The 12,500-nt window shown below is 33.7% G+C and overlaps 1 protein-coding gene across 2 annotated transcripts in view; it reads left to right on the forward strand.

Annotated features, from left to right (window-relative positions):
- Window positions 1-12,500, forward strand: part of dync1i2a (dynein, cytoplasmic 1, intermediate chain 2a) — a 61,925-nt gene that overhangs the window by 6,491 nt on the left and 42,934 nt on the right. The window contains exons 4-5 of one of the 2 annotated variants that reach the window (XM_056464678.1): window positions 6,118-6,208; window positions 11,434-11,487. In XM_056464678.1, coding sequence (XP_056320653.1) covers window positions 6,118-6,208; window positions 11,434-11,487 — 145 coding nt within the window. The remainder of the gene's footprint in view (window positions 1-6,117; window positions 6,209-11,433; window positions 11,488-12,500) is intronic. The other variant, XM_056464679.1, reaches the window with a different exon arrangement.

Here is a 12,500-nt window from a genome sequence, read left to right on the forward strand (position 1 = left end):
AGATGAGAAGATCATCCAGAAAACCAGGATTTGAATCGTTATTGCTAAAAGTGAGTCTACTGGAACTGAATCATAGGCTGTACTCTATCTGTTGTCTATCTTGGCTTCATTTTGGTTGAATACATAATGATACACTGTGTGATGCTCTTCGTCTGAGGTTTAATCTTTCACTTTTGTTATGTCCTGATGGGGAAAATCAAGACATTCAACAGGGCGTGCTAACTTTTTCACATAGCTATATTATTAAGAATGTACCAAAGCATCACTTAGTCTAGGATCAGGACTTTATATTTGTCACTACAATGATTTTTGTGTTTGACAAATTTGAATCCAGTGCAGATTGAAGTGGTTTATCTTACTTAAAATACTCTAACACATACACTACTTGACACAAGTCTTGTCACTTTTTAGGAACAACAAATAATAACTGGACTTCTAGTTGATGATTTGGTATCAGAAGTGGCTTATATGAAAGGCAAAGGCCTCTAAATTACGCTTATTTCACCAAAATAAAATATGATCATGCCTTGATTTTTAATAATTTCATTAGGACAGTAAGGTCTGACTTTGCTTAGACAAAAGTCTCGTCACTGAACAGAAATAATGTCCACTGTACTTTTGATTCGTGTTCAATTTAAATTTTCAGATGTCAGGAAAATTAATGTATGCTTAATATTTTTATGTGACATTGAATAATACAGTGTTTCTCAACCACATTACTGGAGGACAACCAGAACTGCATGTTTTGGAGGTCTCCTTTTGTCTGTCACACCCATTACAGGTCTTTCAGTCTCTGCTAACGAGCTGATGATCTGAATCAGGTGTGTTTGGTTAAGGAGACATGGAAAATGTGCAGAGCTGGTGGTCCTCCAGGAGCTTGGTTGAGAAACACTGGAATAATATACAGTGCTTAGCATAAACGAGTACACCCCTGACAGATCTCTCTTTTAAATTACTATTTTCAACAGGATGCTTTACAGTAATATATTTGTGCATAAACATTAGATTAGTCTGTACCAAAGTTAAAATTGAAACTAATCTAAAAAACAAAAACAAACTGAAGATCACAGTGCAAAAATGAGTACATCCAAATTAATGTTGGTAAAAACATTAAATAAAAATTTATTATACAGGAGAAATCAAGAGAAACAGATCATATCATAAACATAAACGTATCAAATTTAGTTAAAATTTGTAATTTTTCATATATTTTTGATGTTGCAATAACTTTAAATGTATTTTCTTTCTATTCCTAAAGATGTTCGGTGACCAAACTCTTATTTTATTGAATATAACCATTTGATGATTTTTTTTTTAACTTCTGTTGAACAGAAAAGCAGATATTTCAAAGAATGTTGGAAAACCGGTAATCATTGGTCTCTATAGTATTTGTTTTTCTTACTGTGATGTTAATGGTCTTTAAAATATATTCTTTGGTGTTCCAAAACACATACACTTGATACACTTCATTAAACATGTACACATGGACATTACCTTTTATACTATAAGACTGCAGGTTAACTGTTTACAAATAGGAACTCATATCTTTAACTTAATTAAATTGTAATGCATTAATGTGCATCTTTTGTAAAGCTGCTTCGAAACAATAATTATTGAACTTGAATTGAATAAAAGTGTGAACATTTTCATTTTGGAATGAACTATCCCATTAAATGTAGAAACCCAGTGTAGTGTAGTTCATTAACTTGAACACAAGAGGGCAGCAGTACACTACGGTAAATCTGATGATGGACCGTTTTGTCAAACACTTCATCAGCTTCACTTCAACTTCACTTCATCACTTTCACATCACAGCCCCATAGCCAGCCTATTGAAAAAGTGGACCTGTTTTTGCAGTCATTTGCCTCGTTTTCTGTTTAATTATGAGGTTTAAATACTACATTTTTGTGACATTTTAAGCACTAATCTTTGCTGGATTAACTTGTCGGATTTGATTTATCCCAAAATATTTCCTACAACTTTGTCAAAGTGCTGTATTTATGCATTTATTTACAAATTTGCTTACTAGCTGTAAGTTATTTCATTTTTATAAATATTGTTATTAGATTAGCATGACTAAAGAAATATGAAACAATACGTATCTTTAAAAACAAATGTATTATCATCTGGTAAAACTTGTTTTGAAAATACAAACTGTAGCCTATAGGTAAGGCCAGATGGAATCTGCGGATATTTTTTGTTATTTCTGCGCAGAATTGTGTTAAAAAGCTGCGGATTTATGCGGAATATATAAAATAAAAAATAAATAAGTAAAAAGTACTTTTAATAACTTTTAATGTTTCCAATGCAAATCCAATTAAATCCACTTATTTGGTAAACAACGCAACGCAAGTCTACTAAAAGACAGAAAATATAACTTTACAGACTGTGTTGTAAAATAAATCATATGAATATTTTCATATTAGTCAATAATAATACTGAAATTCATTTAGAAACTGAATAAATATATATTTACACATATTTACACGAGTAAATAAACAGAATGAATGATGGGCTGTAAATCTGCGGAATTCTGCGTGCGCATATTCTGTGTGAGCCTTCGCTTTAGGCAAATACAAAACTAGCCAGCTTGTTCAACTTTCCACAGAATTTGGCAACTTGAATAATTAAAAATTAAATTGGTCTTAAAGCTTTTTTCTGTCAGTCATTTTCACAATTTAAGATGGCGTAGCAGTCAAAATTGAGGCAAATGAGCTCATGAAGGGGACGAATTCTGAACTTTCTCAGTGAAGGAGGAGGGTTGGTCTTTCGAACCACCCGAACCCCCCTAGGCTATGGGTCTGCATCATGTTTAGTAGCATTTTTTTATTATATATATCCAAAAGCTTTAATTTTAGGTTAGAACATATTATTTAAATAGATAAACATTTTTGATGGTCACCACATACAAAAAAGTAACGTGTCTATTTAAACATGTTAAATTTGTGTTTTAGGTTTTTTTTTTTTCATCATTTTCTTTTTGTTTGTGCTGTAAAATACTCATATTCACTAAAAATCACCATAAATCTGTGTATTAAAACTAAATCTGCAAGATTGTTTGAGGAAAGTGAAGTTAGTGATTAAAAAAAAGTAAGTCACATGTTTTTATGTGTGAGTGTGTGAGTGTGTGAGTGTGTGAGTGTGTGAGTGTGTGCGTGTGTGCGTGTGTGTGTGTGTTTGTGATTTTTTTTATACAAATATTTGACATTTTCCAGAACAGCTCTTAAAGAAAGAAATAAAGAGTGCAAAATCCAAATTTCAGACTTGAAACCACTGATTAACAGCTTTATTCGAAACAAATAGCCATCAGAATGGGATTAGTGCTCATAATAATCTTTAGTAGGTAGAAAATCAAACTTTTTTTTTTCTTTACTTAAGAGATGAGATGATTTATACAAGATGCCGGTTTGGACACACTAGACTTACTCTTGGACGTCTGCTCAAAGGAGAAATTGCTTTAAAATGTCAATATTGCAATAACATCTCAACTATATTTATAACTTTAGAAGACATTTTAATTTGAAATATTATGTCATCTACTTTCGCTAAATGTTATTTTTAAGGTTGTCTAGACTATAATAATGATTACTATGATTAAATACCTCTGTGATAATGATTACTATGATTAAATACATTTTTTGCACAATATTCAACCTTTACTTGTCTTGCACAAGATCCTGCAAAACATTGTTCAGTGTCAAGTAACAGTACTTGTATAGCTTGTCTTAATATATATATATATATATATATATATATATATATATATATATATATATATATATATATATATATATATGTATATATATATATATATATATATATATATATGTATATATATGTGTGTGTGTGTGTGTGTGTGTATATATGTATGTGTATATATATATGTGTGTGTGTGTGTGTGTGTGTGTGTGTGTGTGTGTGTGTGTGTGTGTGTGTGTGTGTGTGTGTGTGTGTGTGTGTGTGTATATATATATATATATATATATATATATATATATATATTAGTTAAGTATCTTGTGTATAGCTATCTTGTGTGTATAGTTTAATATCTTATAGTATACGTTATGCATATGCATTTTTTTTTTTTTTAAGTAGCTCTTTTGTTGTGTGTTGTGTTTGTATTTATGATTAATTATGTGGCACCGTTGTCCTGCGAGACGCAACATTTTGTTCCTCTGTATGTCCACACATGTAGCAGAATGTCAATAAAGCTCAATTTAAACTTTATTTTTATCTGGAGTTTAAGGAAATATTTTTTAAATAAAAATAATAAAAAATTTAAAAGTGTTATTTAGTTTTTGTGTACATTTATTTGTTTTTTATTCATAAAATAGCCACTGGATTCCTCTTTGAATTTATGGAATTATTTTTTTGTTTGTCACTTTAAATGTTTATTTTATTATTTTATTTTACTTTAAATGTTTACAGTATTTTTTATATCCTGGTATGTTATTCTTATTGATATAATTCAGCTATTTTGCAGCTTCATTGTAGTTCTTTTTTGATGCTCAGTCATGAATGTAAAGTTTAAAAAGCATCTTTTTTCTTTTCTTTTTTCCTCAGAATCTCAGTTATATATCCATTTTTTTGCTGTCATAGTGGCCATTAAAGTCATTCAAAGTGATTATCTGTCTCAAAAGTAAGTCTTTAAAAGCGTTTAGATAACTTTATGTATTCCTATTTTTTATATAAACCTTTTAATTATAGAAACTTGTTTATTTTTTAACCATAAAATAGCCACAGGTTATGGGATATCATCGGATTTAAAAGGTTTAATTCACACATTGAAAGTGAAAAGCTCCAAATCAGACTTTTTTTTGTTTGTTTGTTTGTTACTTTATACTTTAATTTCAATTGATTTATATGTAATTTTCCTATTGACCTTATTCTTCGATGCGGAAGTGCACTCGTTTTAGCGATTGTTTTAGAACTTCCGACTCCGCTGCCTATGGGAGAAATGACTAGGAATAATAAACGGCAGAAAACGGTCAAACTAGTTACTCTACAAACAAGTGTTTGCATGACTATACATACAAAGTTGAATAATATAATAAGTAAACATCAGTTTGCAACATCAAGCAGCAGAACAAGCTGTTTTTAACATCTAAAAATGAATGGACCGGAAGTCTTGAGCCAAAAATTTCCAATGGCTGCGCCCAGTCGTACACGGAGAATAAGGTGAATACCACATTTTTTATATCTTGCTGTTTTACAATTACTGTTATAGTTAGCCAATTTTTTCAGCATTATTTTGTTTCTTTCACACTCATAAACTGACAGTGACAAATGTAAAGTTTGTAAAACAATTTACTACTACTTTTTTTCCTCAAAATCTCAGTTAAATATCTATTATTGTTGTCATAGTGGCCATTAAAGTCATTCAGAATGTTCGTTTTTTATTCATTATAATTTTTTAAATTTTAGTTTCAGTTGATCAATATGTAATTTTCCTATTAAATTAAATTTTCCTTAAATGCAAAGCTGACAGAAACGAAACCAGCTGAAAAAAGCATATACTAACCTACATATTATTGACCTACATGAGAGAGATGAGAGTGTCTCTACAGGTGGTTTGTCAAGCTAACTCACCTGTGTGAAGCACACTTCAGAAATGCACAATATAACCTTTTTTTATTAAAGAAACATGTCATTTTTAACATTTTTTTGAACATTTTATTTGTTTTTAACCATGAAATAGCCACAAAGTTCCCACAGGTCATGGACTTTCTGCAATATCATGGGATTCGCAAATGTAAAGTTTGAAAAAACACTTCTTTTTTTTCTGTTTTTCTCAAAATCTTAGATAAATTATTTATTGTTGTTGTCATATTGGCCATTAAAGTCATTCAGAATGATATGTCATGTTAATACTATTATTATTTTATCATATTAATGATATGAGCACAACAGCAGCCTATTTTTGTGTTCATTTTAGTTCATAGATATTCAGATTTTAGTCATTGAAAGTCAGGAAATGTGATATTTGTCTCAAAGTGGGAGCCCTGCAGCCAGAGAAGCTGATATGGCATTCATTTCAAAAAGCTCTTTCTATCCAAATATTTTGAGGGCCTTTTAATGTCAACTAAAGTATGTTTATCTGGCTGTGTCTCTCTTTAGCTCCTGCACCCATGTCACCCACCGCCAAGTCTCTGGGCAGTCCAAGTGAGGCAGGGAGCCAAGACTCGGGAGACGGGACCACCGGACCACGGTAATCTCCATCTCTATATCTTTGTCTATCTTACTTTTTCATGTTTGTTGCCTAATGTGATTAGCACTGGAGATGTTTGTAGCTTTAGCATTTTATGAAGTACAAACCACCAATGAAAGTGTTCTTTAAAAGTGTATTTTTTTTGTGTCTGTTTTCTGGTCTGAGCATTTAGGGCAACGTTTTAATGCTTAAACTCTTATTAGCAACGTTTCAGGCATGAAAAGACAGAATTTTGCACCATCCTAGATTTGCTACTAATGCTAATGTTCCGAAATGGTGATGATTCAGCATAATTAGCCATATTCTGACGCAGAATTAGATCAAACAGAAAGGGCTATCCCAGAGTGCTTTGCAAAACGCTTGAGTATGACAGTTTTGAAATAGTTGGTGATGCTGTACAGTAACACTTTATTAGTTAAGCAAGAAATAAAGTACATCTAGGAGGTTGTAATCACAGAATAATGCCCGATAGGTTTATCAGCAACCTGACGTAAAGTGAAGCATTGTTGTATGAGACTGAAAGGCTTTATTCTGTGGAAACAACTGTCCTGGATGTACTTTATTTAGCTTATTACACAGCTACTTGCAACAAAATAGTCATAAAACAATGTCCTGAGTGGTAATAGTTTATTAAATCATTAATTAAACAGAAATTTAACAAAACCGAAAACAGCTGATGGAGTATACACTAACCGGCGCATAATTCAGTCACTAGATGGTGCCAAACCGTCAAAAATGCAAAGCTGAGCGAAATGAAAACAGCTGATGGAGTATACACTAACCGGCGCATAATTCAGCCACTAGATGGTGCCAAACAGTCAAAAATGTGAAGCTGACAGAAAAGAAAACAGCTGATGGAGTATACACTAACCGGCGCATAATTCAGCCACTAGATGGTGCCAAACAGTCAAAAATGTGAAGCTGACAGAAAAGAAAACAGCTGATGGAGTATACACTAACCGGCGCATAATTCAGTCACTAGATGGCGCCAAACCGTCAAAAACGCAATACTGATAGAAAACAAAACGGCTAATGGAGTATACACTAACTTGCACTAACAGTCAAAAAACGCAAAGCCTACAAAAACGAAAACTGTTGATGGACATAAGAACAGGATGTGTGTTAGGATATAACTTTTGCTGGAAATTAGAACTGAATTGAGAAATAGTTTTGAAACAAATATTTGCGCTTAACTAAATTAAATATGTAGGCTAATGGATGTCTTGAGTGGAGTGTGTACAAAACCATTTCCTTACCCCACAAAAGTAAAGGAGTAAAGTAATGAGTAAAAGTAAAGAGGCTGAATGGAGGAGGAATGCAGATGCTTTGTTTAACTGTTTTCTCGCTAGTGAAGCGTTCAGTTTTTACACTTACAAAGTCCGCCATGTAAATAGCAAATGCGACATGGTGTGATGCAACTGACTCTTAAAGGGAATGGAAGACGAGACTCTGATTGGTTTAATGCACGTTATGCTCAAAACACACCCAGAACTCATTAAGAGAATAAGCTCAACCCTGTTAGACCATGCGCCAGGACACAAACTGTATTTTTCCGTCTTTATAATAGCGTAATTAGATTCGGACACACCCTTAATACTTTTGCGTCACAATATATAGCAAAATTATCTTTATCGTGATAATAGTATATGCAATATACGTAAATTACATCTATTTTATGCATTTTATACCTAAATAAATGATTGAAAACAGAGCTAATAAAAAAACTTTTTCTAGTGAAATGTTTGTAAGAAATATCATTATCGCAATAATCAACAACAATATAGCATATTTTCCCAGGATCATGCATTTTGATAAGTAAACACTTGGAAAAAAACATTCAAGGGGGTTTCAAACTAATGTATTTTACATTTCTAAACTAGGATTAAATATTTAACTGTAAAGAACATTTCCACTTGGGATATAGGGCATATGTAGAATAGGCAGGGGAAAGGGGAAAATGTATTTGCTGCAGTTGGGGTTTTAATCCCATAAGGACACAGTCTAAAATCAAACGTGTGTTTCCCGCAGGAGCTCAACTTTTCTGCCCAAAAAGATCTAACCACTAGTCATGGCTCCAGCCATTAAAATGATATGAATATCTAAATGTTATAGATTTTCAGTGTAGGAAAGACTTGTGGGAGCAGTGCGGAGCTGCCGTGGGGAGAGTTTAACCTCTGATTATGGCTGAACACACACACACACACACACACACACACACACACACACACACACACACACACACACACACACACACTCAGAGATGCCTGCAGGCCTCCGTGTGCACTCATATCCCACACCGCTTCACCACTTCCTACACACACGCGGATCGTGTTTCCAACAGCACACACACAGAACCACACACAGCTTCGCTGACGTGAAGCGGTTTAGTGTCAGGATCAGTGAGGGTTTGATGTCAATGAAATGATATCAGTCTGTTTCTTCTGTGTAGCTTATTGCAAGTAATTCATCCATGTATTTGTTTTATTAAATGTATATGTAAATAAATATTTGACCTAAAATGTCCTGGACTTTTCTGTAAAAGTGGCAGACATTTGTATGCTGGATTTCTACAGTTGTTTACTTGATTTATGCTTGATCACACCGAACGCGGTTTTTTAGAATGGTTTTCTAATGGCTGCAAGTGACTTGCAAACAGCTAGTGTTTAACCGCCTGCTCTGCCTCTCGTTTTTGCCGGTGCGCCCAGTGCGCCTGCAGTTGAAAAAAAATTCAACTCTGAGCAGTAAAACGCGCTTCGTCAGTCGTGTCTTTTTCATTGTCCAATCAAATGAAAGCAGAGGCGGGGTTTTCGTTAAGATGACAGCAGTGTTCGTGTTGTCAAGACAAATGCAGAGACTTTTAAAGATGGAGGAGAGACTAGTGGTCTCTAATTCGATTTAATCTTATGCCTTATTCACACTAGCAGCGACTTTGTAGCTGCCTGATTCTCTTGGTGGCGATTGAAAAAGCTAGTGGGCGTTCCCACCTTGAGGTTGCTTTGGTATCGTTTATAGTGATATTCACAGAGAGCAAATGAGTTGTAAATGTGTCGCTGAAAGTAAACAGCATGGAGAATACAACCAAAGACTATAGAATACACAAGATGTGTCATACATACACACACACACTCACTGGCCACTTTATTAGGCACACTTTACTAATTCCAGGTTGGACCCGCTTTTACCTTCGGAATCGTCTTAATCCTTCGTGGCATAGATTCAACAAGGTACTGGAAATATTCCTCAGAGGTTTTGGTCCATATTGACATGATAGCATCACGCAGTTGCTGCAGATTTGTCGGCTGCACATCCATGATGCCAATCTCCTGGTCCACCACAACCCAAATGTGCTCTATTGGATTGAGATCTGGTGACTGTGGAGGCCTTTTGAGCACAGTGAACTCATTGTCATGTTTAAGAAAGCAGTCTGAGATGATTCACGCTTTATGACATGACGCGACGCGTTTTCCATTGTGACTTTAAAATACACCATTAACTATAAAAATTTGATATATATATTAGAAGTATAATGTGTTTTGTGAATAAAAGTTCCTAAAAGGAGCATTATATAAATGAAAACGCACATAAAAATAGGTAGATGGAAACAAAGCTACTGATCACCATTGAAGTCCAGTATATAAAGAAAGGAAATAAGTGTTTTTCTCTAAAAATCGTAGTTTCTTTTCCATAGATATATACGCTAGATATCGCATACGCACCCTAATAGCGCCGCCACATGTGTGCAGTGCTCCCTGGACAAATGTCAATCAACTGCACTAGTCAAGACTAAAGCCAATCTGAAGATGCTGGACTTTAGCTCTGTGTATGGGTGTAGTAACAAGAAACAAAGCATTAAGGCATAATATTTCATAGTTAAGTTTTCGTTTTTTTACGTATTTGTATGTTACAAACTTTTGTGCTAAACAAGTCACGTAATTGATAATACAGTCTCTTACTGCACTGACCATAAGGCAAAGTAAACCCAACTTACTCTAAATACTAGGCTTATGCTAGTTTTGTTGAATAAAATCAGCAAACAATGTAAATCAAATATGACAACAAGACTCTGATGTCAGAAATGCGTATTATTGTCTGCTAAGTAACGGCTAGTTTTTGAAGTAACTTATAAGGGTGCCTGAATACATAACAGTGCCTGCGCCTCAATGTGCGTACTGTCCACCCTAACGTATTGAATATTACAGATGTTACATGCCATTTAGATCAGAAAAGTGGATGTGCACATTGAGATGCAAGGATATCGATGGTTCACATGAGTTGATAACCGAGATTCATTCATCACGAATCGCTCCCTCTGTTAGAATTAGAAGTGAAAGCAGGAAAGGGGCTGTGTTTCAGGACACAGATTAGATCAAATTTAACACGTAGGGAGGGTGATACATTTCCATGCACACAAACACAGTCCGTCTGCAATGCCGTGCGGTCCCTTATCCATCAATGTAGAAAAGTGATGGACAATTATAATATTCAGAATTAAAAAAATAATTTGTAAACTGACCACCAGGAAAACTCCCGAACATAGATGTATGTATATATCATAAATAAATGTATATATGTTTATATATCTCTGGCTCGGGATGGCCACAGTCCTCCACTGCACCTTGTTCCTACTTTTATTTCAAAGGAGCACTACCCTGTACTAAAATGGCGGCTCTATTGACGCATTCCTTCCAATAGACAACAATAGACTCTTATGTAAATATCTCTTTCTTTTCAACCGAAGACCCAAAGAAATATCCTTTATGACCAGGGATTTTTTATTTACTCTTGAAGTGAACCACATATGGTTTTACAATTATAATCGCGTGTAATAACTGTGACATGCAGTGAAAAAAATGATTAAAAGATGATTCCTTGTATTTACACATTTTTTTTAAGGTAAGTGGTTGTAAACAATTTATTTGGGCTGAATTTAAAGAAACAAATTAAGTTGAACATTACTAAATTTAATTTGTTCAATTTAACCCAAATAAATGTTGCAGAAATCATTTTTTTTTCAGTGTGTCTGGCACAGTACTGGAAAAATGCTGTCGGTCTCCTGAACATCAGAACTGACCTGTGTTTATATGTTTGTCTCATGTCTATAGAAGCTTTTCTGCTGTCTCTACCTGCTCTAACATTGTGTTTTTTTTTAAGTGTGGTTTCTAACAGCCTCTCTGTCTTCTTGTATCTGTGTGTGTGTGTGTAACCGTGTGTCGTGACACTAACAGGACTCTGCACTGGGACTGTGACCCGTCCACTGTTCTTCTTCACTCTGAGCTCGGGTACTTCACTCTTTCTGCTCGTTCTCCTTCTCTTTTCGCTCTTTCACACACATCTCTCAGTAAATAGAACGCAAAATTGAAGTAAATAAATGAACGGGGCTGTCTGATAATCATGGTATAGCTTAATGTAATCAGCAGAAGTAATGAAGAAGCTGTGATTAAACGAAATAAGAGTTTATTCTGATGCATTTTATAGTGAAGCACAGCACTGTGTTTAATACACACGTGAGCTTAAGGTTTGGTATTTTCATTCGCTCAGAGCCGCAGTACACAGTAAATGCAAACAGTTTCATCTCTAATGTGCATTTTTTTTACTAATGTGCTAGTATTTTACTAATGTCTCTCTGAAATGAAAGCTTGAGGATTTGAATTGTTGACAATGAAATTTTTTGAGAAATTAAAAAATAAGTTGTGTTCACATAATTAAGTGTCTCCTTGGTCCACAAGACCAGTCTTAAGTGTTTTTATATAAATACAATGTATTTGCCATCTGAAACCTGAATAAATGAGCTTTCCATTAATATATGGTCTGTTAGGATTGGAAAATATTTGGTCAAGAAACAACAGTTTGAAAATCTATAATCTGAGGATTAAAAAAAAAATTATAATAAATAAATAAATATATAATAAATAAATGTGTGTGTGTGTGTGTGTGTGTGTGTGTGTGTATGTATATATATATATATATATATATATATATATATATATATATATATATATATATATATATATATACATACACACACACACACACACACACACACACACACACAGTGCATCTAGAAAGTATTCACAGCGCTTCACTTATTCCACATTTTTTGTTACAGGCTTATTCCAAAATGGATTAAATTCATTTATTTCCTCAACATTCTACACACAATACTCCATAATGACAATGTAAAAAATATATATTTTTAATTTTTGCAAATTTATTAAAAATAAAAAGCTGAAAAATCCCATATGCGCCTTTGGCAGCAATTACAGCCTCAAGTCTTTTTGAATATGATGCCACA

Source organism: Danio aesculapii, chromosome 9, assembly GCF_903798145.1.
Source record: "Danio aesculapii chromosome 9, fDanAes4.1, whole genome shotgun sequence".
Lineage (NCBI taxonomy): Eukaryota > Metazoa > Chordata > Actinopteri > Cypriniformes > Danionidae > Danio > Danio aesculapii.